This window comes from Molossus molossus, unplaced genomic scaffold (assembly GCF_014108415.1).
Source record: "Molossus molossus isolate mMolMol1 unplaced genomic scaffold, mMolMol1.p scaffold_m16_p_3, whole genome shotgun sequence".
Lineage (NCBI taxonomy): Eukaryota > Metazoa > Chordata > Mammalia > Chiroptera > Molossidae > Molossus > Molossus molossus.
Window position 1 is genome coordinate 69,838,686 of NW_023425366.1, and position 21,413 is coordinate 69,860,098.

The window sequence follows — 21,413 nt, forward strand, 5'->3', positions numbered from 1 at the left end:
TTATTCAAAAAGGCCACTATTCTGAACCACATGAATAAAACCAAAAGAAATTTAGCAATCTAGACTAACAATAAATAAATAAATAATATGCAAAGATTAGATGCCAAATATTTTTTCTGTTATAAATGAACACCCAAATGCACAGTCCACCCAATCCCTAAACAATTATCATATATTTGCCTCCTCTAACACTTTCACCTTCATCTTTGAAAACCATGGGATTTCTCTATTTTCGTTCCACCCTCTAATAAAAAGCAAAATGAAGTGAAATGGTGTTACATCATCTTACCGCCGAATTTCTGCATCACTAAATCCTTTAATATTCTCTCGAGGGATAGTCCGTGGTCTTCCACGTTTCTTTGGCCTTTTCCTTTCTGAGATTGAATCACTATCAGATCCAGAGTATCTCCTGCTTCTACTGCGCCTCCCTTCACTTCCATTGAAACTAATCTGGAATTTAAAAACAAAAATTTACCCAAGTTTAAAGTAAAGAAGGTTTCTATTATAAGAGCAAAGAAAACTATAAAAGGTTGACAGAATTAAAAAATTCAAATGCTTTTCTATATATAAAAAATATTCTATAAACAAAATTAAGAAACAGAAAAATATAGCATGTTAATGACAGAGTAATTAACACCTTTCATATGTACTCTTATAAATCTGAAGGAAAACACTCATTGTCCTTTAGTAAAAATATAACAAAGGTTATTAATAAGTAATTAATCAAATAATATAACCATAAAATTATACAACCTCATTGGTACACTCTTTTAAAAACAAGAATTAAACTAACAGTGAAATGCAATTCTTTTATTAATCCATCAACTTGACCAATACCAACTAAGCAACAGCTAATATTAGTAAGGGTACAGAAAAATGAACAGTTGTAATACACTTCTGGTGGGTATTTAAACTGGCACCGGGGGCAATTTAGCAATAATATAGCAAAGACCTTGAAATAATCATTCTGCTGACTCAGCAACATCAATCCCAGGCCTATTTCCTGAGATCAGAAATGTGGAAAAGCACTGGCCAATAAAGTCATTTATATCATAGAATTAAAAAAAAAATTCAAACAATCTACATCCTCATGAAAGAGACTGGACAAATAATCTATACAATGGAAAGGTAAGAAAGCAATAAAAAATTATGGAGCTCTGAGTTGGAGTATCATTCTCACCAAAAGGTTGTGGGTTCATTTCCAGGTCGGGGCACATACAGGAGGCAACTGATGGATGCTTCTCTCTCACACTGATGCCTCCCCACTCCACTCTCTCAAAAATCAATAAAAACATATCCTCAGGTGAGGATTAAAAAAAAAATTGTAGAATACTATCAAAGAAAAGAAAGCCACTTCCAAATTAATACTCCAATTAAATTTGGCAATTGATATGTATAAAAAATATTGGCATTATGCATACCACAATATTATTATTACTAGTGGTTATCTCTGGGTGAAGAGATTATATGTCATTTTTTTTCTGTTCTCCTAAGTATCCACTTATTGGTATTCTAATTAGGTTGATCAGATATTTTTTTAAAATGCCAACTGAACCCACATAAAAGCCTATTAAAAACCCACATAGCCCCATAGGCAGTCTGACTCAGCAATTAGAGCGTCAGCCCATGGACCAGAGTCAAGGGTTTGATTCCAGTCAAGGGCACAAATCTCGGTTGTGGTTTGGTCCCCAGCCACATATGACGCAACCAGTGGATGTGTCTCTCTCACACTGATGCCTCCCTCTCCCTCCCTCTCTCTCTCTTTCTCCTTCCCACCCTATCTGAAGATGAATGAAAAAATATCCTCGGGTGAGGATTAAAAAGACAAAACAAAACAAATCCATATAAAAACAACTAAACATCCATTAGTTGCTTAACAGAAAACCAAATTTTCTGTAAGTCTTTGGCATTTTCCCGAAGTCTTAGTACCTATTCTGAATACCTTTAATATGCTGAAAGCTGACTGAAAGTTAAGAATGGGTATTTAGGCCCTGGCCGGTTTGGCTCAGCGATTAGAGCATCGGCCTGCAGTCCAGAGAGACCAGGGTTCGGTTCCGGCTAAGGGCGCGTACCTCGGTTGCAGTTTGTCCCCGACCCTGGATGGGTTGTGCGGGTGGCAACCACTCGATGTGTCCCTTTCACGTTGATGTTTCTCTCTCTGTCTCTCTCCCTCTCTCTCCCTCCCACTCTATCTGAACAAGAAATGGAAAAATGTCCTCGGGTGAGAATTAAACAAACAAACAAAAAAAAGTGGGTAGTTAGTTCTTGTTCTAACCTCCTTTCATCAGATCTAATATAATGCTATACTTCTCATCCACTGTAAAATGAAACCACTATAGGGTCTGAAGAAATAAACACAAACAAGAAACTATATGCATGGGCACTTTTAGGCCAAACAATTTATTTAGCTCCATATCTGTGTGGGATGTAGAAAGCTGGTAGGTTATTCCTACCCTAACAACAAAATCATAATCTACAAAATTGAATGTTAAAAATCATCACTTTTCTTAAACACACCAAAATCACAAGGCAAACTAATAGTCTCAAATATAAGGAAATATAGCAGCTTGTGAGAAGAGATGAAACTTGAACTCTGGCTCACTTGTGATGAGTGTGAATGATAGACATCAAGTACCATAAAAGCAGGTAAGAGGAGGTTAAGTAAAATTTGCTAAAGGGTGAATGTGGGCTGCTATGAGAGCATAGAATAACTTGGAACCAAAGACAAATGGATAACCTGCACCCTCTCTCAAGCACTTCTCCATAAATCTCCATCAGGTGCTCATGAGGAACACACGAATCAATGAGGGAAAACTTTATTTGGTGGTACAGCCCTGGAGAAATGGTGCAGTCACCTTTGAGAAGCTAGGCAGAAAACTTGCCAGACCCATCTCACCTACTGAACTGAGGGCATAAAAAGAGACCCAACATAGTTGCAGGAAAAGAAAATAAAAAACTCTACCCTTCAGAAAAGAGTAACAGGACAAAGACTAGGGTGAGGTAAGTCCCTCATTTGCCTCAGACTAAAAATTTAAGGAGGCACCACAAAAAACTCAGTAATTAAGACAACTAATATTGTAATGCAATATTCTAAAGAACAAAAGTTAATGCAAAAAAAAAAATCTAGTAATAAAGTTTTTTTCCTTTTGTAGCAGGATCCAAAATAGCCTCACAATGCACTATTACCATTATTTAAAATCTGATATTTTGTTCATTTGGGTCACGAAATAAGTATCAACAAATTTTTAAAAATTCACACCACACAAGGTATGCTCTCTGGTCATGACAGAATTAAACTATAAACTATTAACAAAGGTACTTGGAAAATCTCCCAAATGTTTGGAAATTAAACAACATACTTCTAAAAAAGAAACCTATGGGTTAAAGAGGAAGCCACAATGGAAATTTTAAAAAAATGTGAATAAATGAAAATGGAAACGCAACACATAACACAATTTGGAAAGATTCAGAAAAGCAGTAGAGGGAAACTTGTAGCATTAAACACTAATATTAGAAAAGGAAGGTCATGATTCAATGGTCTAAGTTTATATCTTAAGACACACAAATAAAGCAAATTAAAGCAAAAAAAAAAAAAAAAAGGATAAATAATGAAGAGCAATAAATAAAATTTTTTTTAAAAAAATCAATAAACCAAAAAGTGATCTTTGAAAAGATACATAAATAAAATAAACCTCTAAATGAATGAGCAAAAAAATTTTGCAATATTAAGAGAGGGGAATCAATAAATATCCTATAGACACTGAAAGGATGACAAGTGATATAAAGAATAACTTTATGCCCATTAATTCAACTACTTGGATTAAATGGATCAATCTCTTGAAAGAAACACACTATCAAATTTACTTAAAAAACAGATTTTCTGGCCCTGGCTGGTTTGACTCAGTGGTTAGAGCGGTGGCCCAAGAACCAAAGGGTCTTTGGCTGCAGGTGCCTGGGTTGCAGGTTCAATCCTCAGCCCCATTAGGTGTCATGGGAGAGGCAACCACTGATGTCTCTCTCACATCAATGTTTCTCTTTCTCTCTCTCTCCGCCTCCCTCCCTCCCACTCTCTCTAAAAATCAATGGAAAAATATCCTCAGGTGAGGATTAAACATAAATAAATAAATAAATAATCTTGCTTACTCCTTTAAAAAAAAAAGAAACAGATATTTTGAATGGTTCATATTTGTAAAATAAATTCAAGTTGCCCTGGCCAGTTTGGCTCAGTGGTTAAAGAGTCAGCCTGCAGACCAATGAGTTGCGGGTTCAATTCCAGCCAAGGGCACATAACTTTAGTTGCAGTTCATCCCCGGACCCTGGTTGGGTCATACAGGAGGCAACCAGTAAATGTGGCTCTATCACACTGATGTTTCTCTCTTTCTCCCCCTCTCCCCCACTCTATCTAATGATAAATAGAAAAATATCCTCAGGTGAGGAATAAAAAAAAGAAATTGAAGTTATAGTTAAAAATTCTTCTAACAAAGAAATCTCCAGGCCTGTATGGTTTCCCTGACAAATACTGGCAAACATTTAAGAAATAATATCAATTTTACACAACTCTTTCCAAAAATAGAAGAGGAGAGAACACTCTCCAACTCAGTTTATGAGGGAAACATCAAATCAGTTAAAGACATTACAAGAAAACTATAGATCAATTATCTCCCATAAACAGAAGAAAGATCAGTCCAGATGTGAATACTCTTATATTATAAAAATATATTTTAAATTAAAAAGTCACCTGCTTAGCACAGTTTCTCATTCTTGGGAGCATATAAATTTCTTCAAGTTCCTTTTGTCTTTCTTCCTCTTCTAATCGTCTTCTTTGATCTTCTGGAATGATTTCTTCCCAATTTTTTGAATTTCTTTCAGGTTCCAACTCAATGTCATCCTCATCCATGTTTGAAAAGTTGGCAACCTGATGAATTCCAGAATATTAACAGAATAAGCATTAAAAAAACAACTCATCCTTAAATTGTATTCTTCTTTTTTAGGGGGGAGGAAGTGGCATACCAGAATAAGACAATAAAATGTAAAGTTCCTCAGGATAATGAGTATGACTACAGATTAAATCACGTATGAATACTAAATGCTAAACTATCTAAGTTCATTTCTTTATCAAGTCAAAGTAGATTAAATCAAATAACTTCTAAGAATTCTCTTCCAGGAATAATTTTCTTTTGCCCTGCTATTCAATAAAATTATTACAATAGAACTAGAGAAAGTTAACAGAACAAGAAAGTAATTAATAGTAGCAACATGCTAAATCACTTTTTGCAGGAATTACCACACCAGTTCAGTAACTACTAAGTGCTATAGAACAATCCAATATTATTTTTATTTTCATAAAAAATAGTACCTAAAAAGCTATTGACAAACTCCAGGAGCCCTAAGACCCTAAATTTATTTAGGTTCCGTAAACCCTAGTTTTCATGTCTAAAAAAAAGTGACAGTAACAGCACACTAACCTTTGTGAGGATTAAATATAAGATACTATATTTAAAGAACTGTGCAGTCTAGAATACAGAAAGTACTCATTAAAACTAATTGCCAATAGAACTAGATAACTGATGAATGCAAGAAAACTATGCTTATCCTCCATAAGGAAGGAGGCTGAAAACAGTTTATTCTCTCATGTCTACTAAAGCCTGCTTTGTATGAGTATCAAGTCACCGGTATAAAAACAATCAGTATCTGCCCTGGTTGATGTGGCTCAGCAATTAGAGCACTGGCCCACAGACCGAAGGGTAGCAGGTTCAATTCCCGGTTAAGGGCACAACCTAGGTTGCAGGTCTGATCACTGGCCCTGGTTGGGGTTGTGCGGTTGGGGTTGTGCGGGAGGCAACCAATTGATCTCTCTCTCTCTCTCACATCGATGTTTCTCTCTTTCTCCCCCTCCTTCCCTCCACTCTATCTAAAAATCAATGAAAAAATATCCTCCACTGAGGATTAAAAATTTTTTTAAATAAAAAGAATTTTTAAAATAATCAGTATCGCATAAATACATACTCTAGGTAATTTATCAGTGACTTTTTCCAAATCTTCAATTAGGCAATTTAGAAAAACAAATAATGTAACTTTAAGTAAAGAACAAGTTAATTAAACCATAGCCAGTCAGTGCAAGTTTCAGAAACATTCAATTCTCACAATTACTGAAACAATCTTCGAACTATCTCCTCCTGCTTAATTCTTTCCTCAATATAGTACATTCTCTACACTCCAGTAGAGTGATCCATTAATTACGAGTTTTTATCTACTGCTGTGTACCTATACACAGCACAATGCAAGTACTCAATAAATTGTTGAATGAACAAATGACAAATTGTTCCTTAAAAATCTCAGTTCACAGAAAATTGCTAGAATACAGAGGAATCTGCTTCTTTATACTAAATAATTGGAACATGACTTACTATATTTAGGACTTCTTGCAACATTTTAGTACTCACCAAACCAAGGGTATTTTTAAGTATTAATAGGAGCTTTCAGCTTACTTAGACTGATTTCCTTGAGGTTTCTTAGTTGTGATAATGTTAAATTAACCTAGTGTCAAAAACTGCTCCAATAAAAATCAGATAAAAAGACTCAGTCATAGAAATCTAACAAAGAGGTCACAGTCATTCTTTTACCCAAATATTTGGGGACATTCTATTTGCCAAGCACTGTTTTAGGTGCTAATTTAAGGTCATAATATCCCTTCTCACTCCACTAAATGTAACTATTCCTAAATGATTTGCTCCCTTTCCAATCAGTTTGCTACTGGTTTGTCAGAATAAGGAAAAAAGAATTTTATACATCATAGCAAATTTTAAGACAAAATATACTAAGAAAAAAAAGTAGTCCCTCTCAATTTATGAAATTTAAAAAAAAATTTTTTAAGAAAATTTACCTTGAACTGGGAAAGCAATTCATCTCCTACAGTTAAAGGGCCTGGTTCATTTTCATGAGTTTCAGCCCTCTTCAAGATTTCGTCTATATCCATTTCCTATAATTAGAAAAAGATCTTTAAATATACTTTAACACATTTTGAAGTAAATGTAATTATAGTTTAAATTGATGACACATTTTGAAGCAAGTTTTTTTTACCTGGGGCTCTTGTTCTTCTCCTTCAGGTTCCTTAAAAAGTTCCTCAGCACCAAATTTTAAAATGGCAGACAACTCCTCTTTATTGAAAGGAGTAGAACTAAAATCAGAAAAAAAACAAATAAAAATACTTAACACCCACAGTTAAAAAGTTAATATTTACATAGCACTTTTATTAATTATTGACATAGTCACCTTATAAGAGTTATAGGACATAGATAGATGAAGCATCAGTAGTATACTTATTTTAAAACAAAAAGGACTTGAAGCCTAAAAGGAATTTCCCCCAAGATTACAAAACTAGAGTGGTGAAACCAGGTACTAAATGTATGTCTTAGACTAAAATTAGTCCACTGCTCTGAAAAATAAAAAAATTATTACAACATTAAACACAGTACTTTCAATGTTCCGCTTCCAGTATGTAACATTTCAAAAAAAAATAAGTGTAGTCAGATTCTAAAATGACAGTCTTTACAGTACAGAAATTACCTCGAGGGGGCAGAACCTGTGTGTAGTACTGTCTTCCCAGTTGTGTCCATTCTTTGAATCACAAGATGATCTAAAACCATCTTCTTTTTGGCCCTTTCAAGAATATCCTCTTCCACTGATCCCTTTGTAACTAGACGATAAATATTCACCTGTAAAGATATGCATGAAGAAACAAACTGAAATAAAAAGGATTTGTTCTGGTAATGTAAAGTGCCCAAATATTGGTATATAGATTGAAGCTCATCCGACATGAATTTTTCCCTGGTTAAAAGCACAACTAAAAAATAAAATAAAATAAAATACACACACACACAGCAATGTGTTCAAAGTTGTTTCTTCGAGTCAAAGATTATTTTGAGGGTGTATATTCTTCCTTCTTACATTTTGGTTAGAAGATTTTACTTGCTTTCTTTAAATTAATAATAGTAATTTTTAAATTATCTTTTAACGGGGGGGGTGGTGACATGAAAAAAAAATTCAACTTATGACAACCTTAAACCAGTTTTTTGGTTTTTTTTAAGTATGTTTTTATTGATTCTTTAGTGAGATAGGAAGGGAGAGAGATACATCAATCGGCTGCCTCCTGCATGATCCCTATTGGGGATCAAGCCCGCAACCCTGACCTGGAATAAGGAACTCCCACAGTCCATGGGACGATGCTCAATTCACTGAGCCACACTGGCCAGACTTAAACTAGTTTTATCAATTCATATATTAATTATTCCACACAATCCAAAATTCTATGAACCACTCTCCAAGTCATGATAGAGTCTTGCCATAAAACAAAGCTTTCCAAAATAGACAAAAATTGATGTGGAGTAATTTTGCCCCATTTCTCAGTCAGTGGTTCTATAATAAACATTACCACCATACAGAGGTTATTTTGAAAATTTATGGGAATATTTTTAGTGTTCATAATGATCAGGTGGACTCAATAGCATTTAGAGTATAAGAACCAGATACTAGACATTCTGACTTTCTGGCACAGTGAAAAATTATATTAGTCTTTCAAGTCTTCTAAATGATTTAAACAGTTATTTTGAATTATCTGGAGTCTAAATTCTAACTCTGTTTTTATGTGAACATAAAGCATTTTTATAGTGTTATGATGCACACTAATTTTTTCAGGTTGCAACTACTGTGTTCATCAGAAGATCATTAAATACTATTTTATTTGGATCTTTATCAAAAGTCATCATCTCCAAATGCTTTTATGTATTGGTGTCACCAATAAAAGATCTGTATTCATCATCTAAACCTTCTTATTTTGTTGTTGCTGCATACAAATACTTGTATCAGATTTAGAACCAAATACTACTTAAATAACAGATACATGAAACACAGGAATCTCTCTATGGTTCATCAATAATGAAATAAAAACTGTATCTCAATAATCATTACAAAAAATGCATTTCATTTTTATGTTTAAGACATTTTGTAACATAATGGTAAGAAATTTGTATTGTCAATATTGTGATCTTATTCAGATACTCTTCCCAGAGGTCTACCATGCATCTTTCTACAGTCTCTTCCTAATTGGTTCTTTCTTTTTACCTATTAGGAAATGTGGTGATAAGGTCTTTAAATAGTAGAAACAGAATGTAAGTCTGGCTGTATGTTTAACATTTCAATATAGGTGCTATCTGTTCAGTGCAACTAATCACTATTCCCCATCTCATTCATAACATAAGAATATTTTGACTCTTCACATGTACATTAATATATTAGGCCCGGTTCACCTATATTGTTATTTCTCACTATCTCCTAACAGTCTATAATTTGCCTTGGCATGTTGTCATCCACACTTTAAGTTCCCTTCTCTTTATAACATACAAATAAGTCTGTTATTATCATTACTAGTTTTTATCCTCTTATGCATATACCCTTGCTCTTTCCTTCCTTTGTTGTTCTTATGGAGAATGAATCCTGTTCTTATTCTCTCAACTCTAAAATTATTCATGTGATATATGTTGAAATACATATTTGAAAATAACTTTTTTTTCCCCCTAAATAACTTATGGCATTAGAATAATTTTTCAAATTATATGTATCCATTTCAAAATAGAAAAGGTGGATACTAAAAACAGTTGTTATAAAAAGGGGTCACTTGTTCTGATGAAGTTGAGAACCACTACTTTAAATAAGCTTTCACTTAGGGGCATGCTATGCTGTTTCAGAGTATAAAAAATTATAAAAAGAAGCATGATATATTCTTAACAAGGCAGTTTTATGACAATTATCCGAATAAAAACATTTTAAAAACTATGGATATCTTTCAGTAGAAAACATGAATGTTTACAAAAGCATTATACATGTGCTAAGCCTTTTTGTGATATTTACTCATATCTCCTGCTTTGAAAAGTTTAAGAAGTACTACATTAGATGGAGGTAAATGAATTAAAATACAAGGACCAAGGCATTCAAAGGATGACATTTTTTCTCAAGGCCTAGTACAACTGCCAGACAGTTGTACAAAAACTATAAAAAGAGAATTTCTTTTTGCATATAGAAACTTATATGCACAGGTATAAATACAAGCTAACGAAAAGGTAGCAATGTACTAAGCAAATCACTTTCAATAGTTAAAACAGTTAAGATAAAATGAAGACATTTTAAAGTTTATATACTAAATTAAAAACAATATATTCTACAAATGTAAACAGAATGCATGATTAAAAGAGAGTGATTCTGCCCGGCTAGTTTGGCTCAGTGAATTAAGCAACGTCTCATGGACTAAGAGGTCCTAGTTCAATTCCCATCAGGGCACATGCCCAGGTTGCAGGCTTGATTCCTAGTTTGGGGTGTGCAGGAGGCAGCTGATCGATGTTTCTACTTTAAATAAGCTTTCACTTAGGGGCTATGCTATGCTGTTTCAGAGTATAAAAAATTATAAAAAGAAGCATGATATATTCTTAACAAGGCAGTTTTATGACAATTATCCGAATAAAAACATTTTAAAAACTATGGATATCTTTCAGTAGAAAACATGAATGTTTACAAAAACATGTTTACAAAATGTCTCTCTCCCTTCCTCTTTCCCTAAAAAACTCAATAGAAACATATTTTTAAATAATAAATAAAAGAGAGTGACTCTATGTAGGTATAGTTATCTCAGGTCTGTCAGACTTCCCAGGTGATTTTCATAAATTTGAGTTCCTTAGTACACTATCTATTAAATAGCAATATGACCTTACCAGGAGGATAAACCAAGATCACACAGATGACAAAAAGATTCTAAAGAGTTAAACACAGGGAATAAAAAATACCTGTTTCTTTTGTCCAATTCGATGAGCTCTAGCCTGTGCCTGAAGATCATTTTGTGGATTCCAATCAGAATCAAATATAACCACAGTATCAGCAGAGGCTAAATTAATTCCTAGACCTCCGGCTCTTGTGGAAAGCAAAAAGCAGAAATCCTATAAGAAATTATAAATAGTCACAATTTTAAATTCTTCTAACTTATAATTGTAAATCATCAATATGACAATTTTACATAACTTTTTGAATTTAAAAACGTTTTTACCAATAAACCTGAAAGAACCAACCAACCAAACAAAAAAAAAACTCCAAAATATAGCTGGAAAATACATGGGAAAAATAAACATCAAATTAAAAAAAAAAACATTTCAATGAAAATGGGTAATTTACTTTGAAGCAAATTAACTGTCTTATGCTGAAAGAGTATTGATAAGAAGGGTAAAATTCTAAAAACTTAACATACAATATTGATTTAAAAACCTGATTTATAAATCGAAATTGGCTCGTACCAATAAGACTTAAAAAAAAAAAAACAAAAAAACTACAAGTATGATAAAAATAATAACTAAAACAAAAATAATGACTAAAACAATTTGTAATTTTAAAAGCATCCATACCTCTGATCCTTCAGCATTAAAATGATCTAGAGCTTGTTTCCTCAACTCCCCTTTTATTGATCCATCTAATCTCTAGAATAAAACACATTAAAATATCACTAAATAATTGTTTAAAATTTTTAAAGAATTAAAATTATAAAATTAAGTATGCATAAAATGCAGCGTTGTGCCCAGCCGGTGTGGCTCAGTGGCCTGAGTGTCATCCCATGGACTGAGAGGCCCAGGTAGTGGACTCAATCCCAGGTAGGGGTCATGCAGGAGGTACTCAATTGATGTATTTCTCTCACATCGATATCTCTCTCCCTTCCTCTCTCTCTAAAAATAAAATAAAAAATATTTTTTTAAAAATACAGCATTGCTTTTACTAAGATTATAAGAGTAGAAAGTACTTTTTAGGCAGCAAAATAATGACCAGACATTCTGTCTCTGGAGTCTGTGCTCTTAACTACAAGCACTGCTTCCCCCAATAGTAAAGAGCATAGGTTGTCATTCTGCCTAAGACCTTCTGTAAGAAATACATTTTAGAAATGCAAATTAGTGAGCTCTAACCCAAACTGGTGAAACTCTGGAGGTCCAGAAAAACCCTCCAGTTAAAGTTTGAGAATCACTGATTTGGGGCTCTAGTCAAATAATGCACATTTGAGTATTCATGGATGCCTTGGGCAAGTGATTTGACTCCTCTCCTTGTCTGTTTCCTCTTCAGTAAACGGACATATTAGTACTACTTACTTCATAGAATACAGAGGACTCAGCAAGAGAAAGTAGTAAAACATTTGGCATGGTGTCTGATATACTAAGTGCTTACTAAACATTAGCTACCCAACAAATGTCCAAAATAAAAATAAAATTTTAAATAGTGTTTCTTTTTCACTAAAAATTACAATTAGAAAACACTTTTTTAAAATAGTGGTATATAATTTTTTGAAGCATGACCTAAACCAAAATAAAGTTAAAGGTGATTCTCTCTGGGAAGTGATCTGGAAATGAGAAGGGATTAGGGACCGAGAACAGTTGCTTACTAATACTTCTGTAACACACACACACACACACACACACACACACACACACTATACTTCTGTATAAATCTACACATATGTATATTTTTAATTATCACTTGATGATATGTTTTTATTGATTTTAAAGAGAAAGGAAGAGGGAGAGAGAAACATCTATGTGAGAAATATCAATCTGTTGCCTCCTGTACATGCCCCAACTGGGGACCAAACCCGCAACCTAGGTATGTATGAGTGATCAGGAATCAAACCTGCAACCTTCTGGTATACGGGACAATGCTCCAACCCACTGAACCACCAAGCCAGGTCTGCACATTTTTATTTGACCATGGACACATAACAACTTGTCTAAAAACAAACCAACAGAGCTGGGGTGGTATGGGGGGACAGAGCGGTAATAACTAAAGGGTACAGTTTATTTTTGAGATGGTAAAAACATTCTATAATTGACTGTGGTAAGGGGTACATGTAGCTGTGAATATTAAAAACCAATGAATTGTATACTTTTAAATGGACGAATTGTATGGAACAGAAATATCTCAATTAAAAACAAAATCAATGGGCCCTGGCCAGTTTGGCTCAGCGGTTAGAGCATCGGCCTGCGGTCCGGAGAGACCCGGGTTCGGTTACCGCTAACGGCACGTGCTTCAGTTGCAGTTTGTCCCCGGCCCTGGTTGGTCGTGCGGGTGGCAGCCACTCGATGTGTCCCTTCACGTCGATGTTTCTCTCTCTCTCTCCCTTCCTCTCTCTCCCTCCCTCTCTATCTGTACAAAAAATGGAAAAATATCCTCCGGTGAGGATTAAAAAAAAAAAAAAAAAAAATCAATGGGCTCTTCCTTTTTCCTTAAATGATTACATATTTCTCAATCATGTTCACATCACCAAACACCTGTCCTTCATAGCACATACCAGAGTTATAATGTTATATTTGTAATTACCCACTTAATGTCTATCTCCCACACCAGGCTGTAACTCCAACGGAGCAGAGATTATGTGTGTTGAGGCTGACCGTTATAATTCTACTTCTATTTTACTCCCTGAACTAAATACACATAATTCACTAGCTGTATATATTGGATTGAAATTATTAGACATAAGTACTGGAACTAGCACCTGACTCTAACATTAAACACTCATCTGTATTTACTTTAATTATGTTGAATGGATTTAAAAATAAATACTGAATAGATGAAATATAAGCCCATTTTAGTCTCTGGTATCTTCTCTAAAGCCATCTAATTTTATTCAGCAAACTATGCATTAGAATCATAAGCACATAAATCTTCAGAATCTGCAACTGTCCTGGTAGCATTCACAAGGACCGCTCTCTTTTCTCCTTCCTCAGACTGAAGCCTAATACATAAGGATGCTCCTTTAGATTTCAGAATAGAAGAGAAATACAGAATTAAAAAAAAAATAAAAATTGCTTTGCTGCTAAATGTAAGGTCAAGAAGAAAAAGGAATAATGACAAATAGAATGTTTAAACATATATTTTACTTAAAATAGTTCATATCAAAATCTTCATTTATAAAAGAATTTCAGAAGTTTATAGAACATGCTGAGGAATTACATGAAATTAAAATCAACAAAAGTGACAAAATGAAATGCTTACTTGAAAGGGGAACTGACGATATTTCAAATATTCTGCAAGTATATCTAACATCCGCACCATTTGAGAAAAAATAAGAACTCTATTGCCTCTTTCTCTTAGGCGAATTAACAGCTTGTCAAGAAGAATCAATTTTCCGCTACTACGGATTAAGTGCTAAGGAAACAACAAATTAACAACTATTAGAATTTTTAAAAGAACTAATCAAATGAAACAAATGCCCCACTTAATACTTCAGTTTACTTATTTCAAATTGAGATTTAAAATTTTTATAATGTTGGAAAAGTTATTTTCAGTTTACCAAATCTTCTAGCACGAACTTTATCATTTAGCTCTATGCTTTAGGCTAAAATTTTCCTTGCCACTTGGCACCTAGGTTTCTGCTGTATTTTCAAGAGAAAAAAAGACACAGTTTCACTCTGTTTGCTATTTATTACATGTCTCCAAAAATCTAAGCTGAAGAACAATACACTGCATAGAAGGAGAAACTAAGCATTCAAAGGTTTTAAGAGTAAGAAAATATATTCTAATCTATACATGGATCCTAGCATTTCAAAGCACTACTGTGGCTGGATGGTAACTATGCTTTGGTTCACACTTCTCATTTGTCTTCCAGAAGGAAGGGTAAGATCTGAAATCAAGATATCCTCCTTAAGACTACCATTTGCCATATTACAAATTCAGCATAATCACTATTAGTAAATTTTTTTCACAATTAGAAATACAATGAGATTTTTGCTAAATAAATTACAACAGCCATAATTAGATCCATTTTTAGAAAAATGATCAAAATATTAATTGGATACATTATTTTAAAGGTTTTGATAAAGACTAAAAGATAAAAAACACCATTAACTTGATATACCATTAATCAAAGAGAACTTCTAACCAATATATTAAAGCCATTTTCAGTTATAACTGAAATAAACATTTCTAGAATTTTGTTTGACCAAAATTACAGTATTTGAAAATTCTTACTTGTAAGGCCTCCTGTTTATTATAGAATTCATTATTGTCTGGTGGTTTAATGAGGTAGCAGTGATTACAACATTTCTTTAGCTCCATCATAATATTCAAAAAGCCTGAGGTACTGCCCTTGGAACCTTTGCTGAGGGCTTTGTAATTCCTAGTTAATATCCATCTGTTTAAAAATATATATATGAAAATTATGTTTAGCAGAGAACAATTACCAGGATGAATTCTAAAACCATAAAAAACATGCATCAAAGCAAAACTGCACCATTAGGAAGTGTAAAGCTTCATATAATGAACCAAATCTTGTTCATAAGACTGATAAACCTCTTTCATAAGACTAATGATAACTTGCTATCTGTGCCATTAATTATAGATGGTAAAGGCTTAATGTGAGCTTTCCTCAAAATTTTACTTTAAAAGTGGTCAATTATATTATTTACCTTCCTGTAAGTTTCACTCTATTAGCAGCTAATGCACAGACCTAAAAGAAATCTCACAGAATACCTAGTTTAGCCTCATTGCCTTCTCTAAATTACAATTACACAAGTTATAGAAAAATTATGGGTGATTATTTTATTACTCCAACTTATACACATTTCTTCTCACCAAGATCCTCTTTGTTTCTACCGTCTTTTTATTTTCCTTTTTACAGTGTTCTTCAAAGGGATTTAAAATAGTTGTATCTCTCTGATTTGCTTCAAAATGGGGAAGTGGAGGTGGCTACAGATAAAGACTGGCTATGAGTTGAAAAAAACTGAGTTGAGTGATGGGAGTATATTATATTATTCTCTTTTAGTATATGGAAATTTTCCATAATAAAAACCTAAAACTCATACAATAAGTTTATTTTTTTAAATGTATGTTCCTTAAAGATTTTACTATAAAATATTTTTCTGAGAATTCAAATGCATGTAGCAGTACATTTTATGCAATTATATGTTTAAATGTGTATCAGGAAAAAATTTTTTTGATTCATCACTATATAAATCTGACATGCATAATTTATACAAAATGATCTATTAATATTAATATGAAAATGACAGCCCTGGTCCATTTGGCTCAGCGGTTTGAGCGTCAGCCTGTGGACCAGAGTCACAGTTTTGATTCCGGTCAAGGGCACCTAACTTGGTTGCAGTGAGTCCACAGCCCTGGTCGGGGTCATGGGAGAGGCAACCAGTGGATGTGTCTCTCTCACATGGATGTCTCTTTATCTCTCCCTCCCCCTTCTTCCCACTCTATCTGAAGATAAATTATCCACTGGTGAGGATTTAAAAAAAAGACCTAAATTTTTTTCTAAGTTTCTCTTTCTGGCCTCTTACTCTATCTGTCCATTACATAATTATCATAATTACATAATAATGCCTTAGTACCATGGAAATCCTAACACTTAAAATAAACCCTCTATAAAGCAACAGTATGAAGTAGAGCAAAGCAACTAATGATGTGTTGGAAGGTAAATTACTTAGTCTTGTATCACCCATGATGGGCGATGGCATTGGACATGCCAATAAATTTCTCTTTGCCTATATATGCTGCAGAATTCAAGAATTCTTACTGTTTGAAGATCCTCCGGGGGTGGGGGGAGAGCAGCTCAATGTGACAAATATAGAAAGGCTTTTTTAGAATTAAATGTTCAGATCATGTGCTTAGTTTACAACTTACTTGTAATACTGTTTTTGTAAAGCACTCATTTCCATTCTTAAAATCTGCTCAACCTTAGCAGGAAGCGATTTTTCCACATCTTTCTTAACCCTGCGTAACAGAAACGGCTCAAGTTCCTTGTGGAGGCTTGCATAACCATATTCTCTGCCTTTGCCATGTTCTTCTTCAAAATCTTCCCAGGAAGAAAACCTTACAAATTTAAGAAAATGGGAAAATCACTAAAAAAGTCTAATTGCATATGAGATTTTTCAGGATATTCATAGGTCAACAAAAAACAGATTTTTCTAAAGGAAAATATTAGCTAAAATTAGTTAGTTTTAATATTATCGTTCCAACAAGTCCATTATATATCTGTATAAAGATAAAATATAAGGAGTTATTTTATAAAAATTATTATCCTCTTTGAATTAAATAAAGAAGAAGAATTTTCAAATGTGGAGTAATTGTCACCGAAATATTTCTCGAATGATATAAACTTAAAGTTCTGAAACTAAAGAGAGAGTATGTATGTGACCTTGAAAAAGTTGTTATATACATCTAGTCTAGTTTTCCTAATTCAGAAAATAGGATTACCAACAAGGTAATAAGTTTTGAGCGTTTTAAGCAAGTTATATTTTGAACATGGGCAAAATCAACTTTTATTATAAATGTAATCATGCTTATTTATTTACAAAATTAAAATAGTACTACAAATATAAAATATCCCATTTTCCTCTTTTTCCTTCTTAATAATCTATGGGCCAATGTTTTAGGGCACTAAAACCTCCTACATTATTTACCTACATTAGTTATTTTTGCTAAACTTAGCATCATAAAAACATTAAAATTGTGTATCTCAATTTATCTTACTTTTCCGGCATAATGAAATGAAGCAAAGACCAGAGCTCTTTAAGGGAGTTTTGTAGAGGAGTTCCAGTGATAAGGAGACGGTGATTGGACTTGAAGTCTATTAAAGTTTTATACAGAAGAGAATCATCATTCTTTAATCGATGTGCTTCATCTACACCTATAAATGCCCAATTTAGACCGCCAAGGAATGCCTTAAAATAAGCAGAAAAGCATAGTTAATATTTTGAGAGAGAAATTGAATTCAAACTTATGTTTCCCATTTGACCTGAATTCAAATTATTAAAATAAGGCAAATTAAAATGAAAAACAAACCTATCTCATATTTCAAATAAAAATTATCATTTAAAGATTAACTAGTATCCTCAAATCAAGTAATTGAATATGCAAAATAAAGTTCCTTCCATGACCAATTTAGCCATTAGAAAAGAGCGTAATATCAAGCGAAAAATTTTATTAGCTTACAGACTGAAAAAAAGGAAGAAAAACAGTATTATTTAAAAATTTTATAAGACATTTTTAACCTAAATCTAGTAAAAGCCTCTGTTAATGTCAATTTGGAGAAAATGTAATATAAATTTGAAACAACGTCTCAATCCAAGTGTAGAACTCATTGTAGTTTCTATGAACTGTAGATTTCTCATATATAAACATGGGTCTCCGACTTAAAACAGAGACAGGACTGATTCTGTTACTTAATAGTTGCATGAAATTAGGTAAGTTCATTAACCTTTTGAGACTTGATTTTTCTTTCCAATAAAGTAGAGATAGCAGTAACTTATAAAGTAAATGAGAATTACCCGAGCTATTAACTATAAAGAAATTAGACAATAGCAATAAAGGATTTAGCACAGTGCTAAATGCACTGGTAGCTCAGTCCTGTTAGCTACCTTCCTCCTCTCATAAATTAATAGACACTACACCAAACTAGTTTCATGTAAGTCAGGAGATGGCAAACTTTTATTTAGAGTCAGATGATAAATATTTTAGGCTTTGCAGACAAATGTATGGTCTGTGTTGCATATTCTTTGATTTGTTTGTTACAACCTTTAAAAATGTAAATATCAAACTTAGTTCAAAGGTCACAAAAAATAAGCCAGATTTACCCACAGGCTACAGTTTGCTGACCCTTAAGTTATCTTCTCATCCTATCCACAACACATTGTAAAGGAAAAACTGACATTAATCAAACAGAAATATAGGTAATACACACCTTATCCTTCAATAAAATTTCATAAGTTGTTAACAGTATATTAAATTTTAACCGTTTGGTCTGGGGATGCATCCATTCATGAGTTCTTATCTATCAAGAAATTTTAAAGATAATTTTAAGACACATATTAAAAGCATTCTTTTACTTGAATATAAAAATAAAATCCATTCAAAACACACAAAAATTATGTTTATATGTTTATGTAATAAAATAGTTTAAATTATTCTTTATACAGTCCAACCACCTATGTTAACCATGTAAGTAAAATATATAAAAATCTTCTATAAAATAAAGCAGATACATCCTTAATACAGTATGTACATTTCTCACTGAAGAAAGTTAACACAACACTAGTGATTAACTCATTTAATAACATTTATGAATGAATATGATAACTGATATTTGCTTCACAATAATAGAGGAAAGTACCACATAGTGGTACAGATGAAACAAACTGATGATGAGTTAAAACTGGAAAGCTGGAGATAGGCACATGAAGGTTTACTATACTCTTCTGTCTGATTTTGTACATATCTGAAACCCTTCATAAGAAAACACAATCTGTAAAGTAACACTAAACCCAAAATTGATTTTTAATTACATCCAATAAAATATGTATTGAGTACTTACTTTTTGGCAAGTTCTATGCAAGCTAAGACTGCAAAGACAAATACAAAGTAGTCCTAGATCTCATAAATTTGTGAAGAAACTACTTACCATGTTTCTGCTGTTAATGTCACCCAAATAAACCACAGCATTCATTTGAGAAGCCCATGTCTGAATTTCCCTTTGCCAGGAAGTGAGAGTGGAGAGTGGCACTACTAATAGAAAAGGTCCGTATAACTGATGTTCATGAAACAAATAGTTCAGAAATGAGATCGTCTGTATTGTTTTTCCAAGGCCCATTTCATCAGCAAGTATGCAACTATTTCCTCTACAAAGTTAAAAATAAAAATCATGTATGCAATAAAGTCTCAAATTTACAAAACAAAAAACAAAAAATTATCTTTCATAACCCATGTATAAGTTTATATGACCAGTTAAATAACATTAATCTGATAGGTATTATATACAATATGCCACTTTTATTAGCTATAAATAATAACTATAAAGGATTTTGTACTAGTGTAGGAGAAGTAGAGGGAATTTACCATTTTAGGCCAGAAGAATCTTAAAAATTGAAAGTATTTTTCAATTAATTAATTACATAGCCGGGAACTCAATCCAGCTTTAACTGGTACAGTCCAAATATATTAAGTAAAAAGTAAGTAGGAAGAACACATAGCAGCAAAAACTATAGCTGTGGTCAAGTTTTTTTTAAAAATTGCACCCTGGAGTCACCTTATATTGCCAATAATGGATAATGGGATACAGGAGAGAGGGGAAAGAATGGAGGGCTAACTGGATATCAGAAATAACTGGGGGAAAGAGATATAGCCCAGGACTAGTGTGGGATAGGAATGTATATATATTCTGAGTTTAACTTCAATAAAAACTTATTTAAGTACTGCAACAAACAGGTTAAACTCAAAATTGCACTTGTTTTTCTTCTTAGTATGCAGAAAGTATTGTTTATATATAAGAAAATTCAAAGACTTGCATATAAATACTAAAGGGTATCATCCTTTACGTTGGTGGAAATCTTTTCCAAATCCTGTAATTGTAAACTTCGTACTCTCACAAATTAAACAGATGATTCAAAATACACTTACTTGCACCAAGAGTGAGCAAGCCAATTTAAACCATTTAGTTGATAATCTCTTAATTCTAAACCCTCATGTCCTCCAATATAGGATGGCTGCTTCTTTAGGGCTACAAATCTTGGCCTTTGTTTTAATACCTTTAGTAGAAATAAATGTTAATATAAAAAATTATTAAATGTAAGAAAGAATGAAAAAAGTCTCAGCTTTTACCATAAAATTTGAAATATCTCAAATCATCAAGCTCAGAAATTCCATGACTCAAAACATATCTGAGGATTCAAAGACTTTTTTATTATTATAACAAGAATATACAGGAAAGTATTTTGCCCTCCTTTTGAACGAAAAATTAAAGAGATAAGTCCCTAACTGAAATATTTAGGTCTCATGTATTTCAAAAGCTATGTTACTCATTCACTTAACCATTACTCCAACCCAGACCTAGAAATAAACCATAAAACTGGCTTACCCTCCCATTTGATTTCTGATTTCTAAATTACCATTCATTTAATTCAATCTTCTAATAAGAAAACAAATCCTAGTGGTATTTAGACCCTAAAACTAACATTAATAATAACTTAAAGAACAAAGATCTTGTATTAGGCATGGTAGGCCTGGATACCTTCTTATAGGTACATGTCTCTTTTCCTTTCCTAACTTCAAAGAAAATATTCACTACCTTTTAAATCAATCATATACACCTAGTTTCCAAGGGATTTTCTCTATTTGGTCTCCCCAACTTACTCACCACAACTACCACCACCAATTTATCCTCTTTCTGACACAGTTTTATTCACCAAGGCTATAAGTGCCACATCTAAGATCATAGAGTGTTACAGAAACATCATTTCCTATCAGATCTACCAACCAAACAGTTCTCTTCCTTAGCCTATCCAAAATCAAGATCCAACTCTCTAACCTGGGCTCGTAATATTTATAATGCATAAATACAT

General features: G+C 33.0%; 1 protein-coding gene across 4 annotated transcripts in view; it reads right to left on the minus strand.

Moving 5' to 3' along the window:
- The window catches only part of CHD1 (chromodomain helicase DNA binding protein 1), an 84,810-nt gene that overhangs the window by 25,786 nt on the left and 37,611 nt on the right, over nucleotides 1–21,413 (minus strand). For all 4 annotated transcript variants that reach the window (XM_036280844.1, XM_036280843.1, XM_036280840.1 and 1 more), the window contains 14 exons: nucleotides 20,473–20,600; nucleotides 19,478–19,694; nucleotides 18,761–18,850; nucleotides 17,551–17,741; nucleotides 16,702–16,890; nucleotides 15,043–15,205; nucleotides 14,068–14,220; nucleotides 11,442–11,513; nucleotides 10,833–10,982; nucleotides 7,567–7,715; nucleotides 7,081–7,177; nucleotides 6,884–6,979; nucleotides 4,739–4,915; nucleotides 290–450 (listed from right to left, as the gene is read on the minus strand). In XM_036280844.1, coding sequence (XP_036136737.1) covers nucleotides 290–450; nucleotides 4,739–4,915; nucleotides 6,884–6,979; nucleotides 7,081–7,177; nucleotides 7,567–7,715; nucleotides 10,833–10,982; nucleotides 11,442–11,513; nucleotides 14,068–14,220; nucleotides 15,043–15,205; nucleotides 16,702–16,890; nucleotides 17,551–17,741; nucleotides 18,761–18,850; nucleotides 19,478–19,694; nucleotides 20,473–20,600 — 2,033 coding nt within the window. The remainder of the gene's footprint in view (nucleotides 1–289; nucleotides 451–4,738; nucleotides 4,916–6,883; nucleotides 6,980–7,080; nucleotides 7,178–7,566; nucleotides 7,716–10,832; nucleotides 10,983–11,441; nucleotides 11,514–14,067; nucleotides 14,221–15,042; nucleotides 15,206–16,701; nucleotides 16,891–17,550; nucleotides 17,742–18,760; nucleotides 18,851–19,477; nucleotides 19,695–20,472; nucleotides 20,601–21,413) is intronic.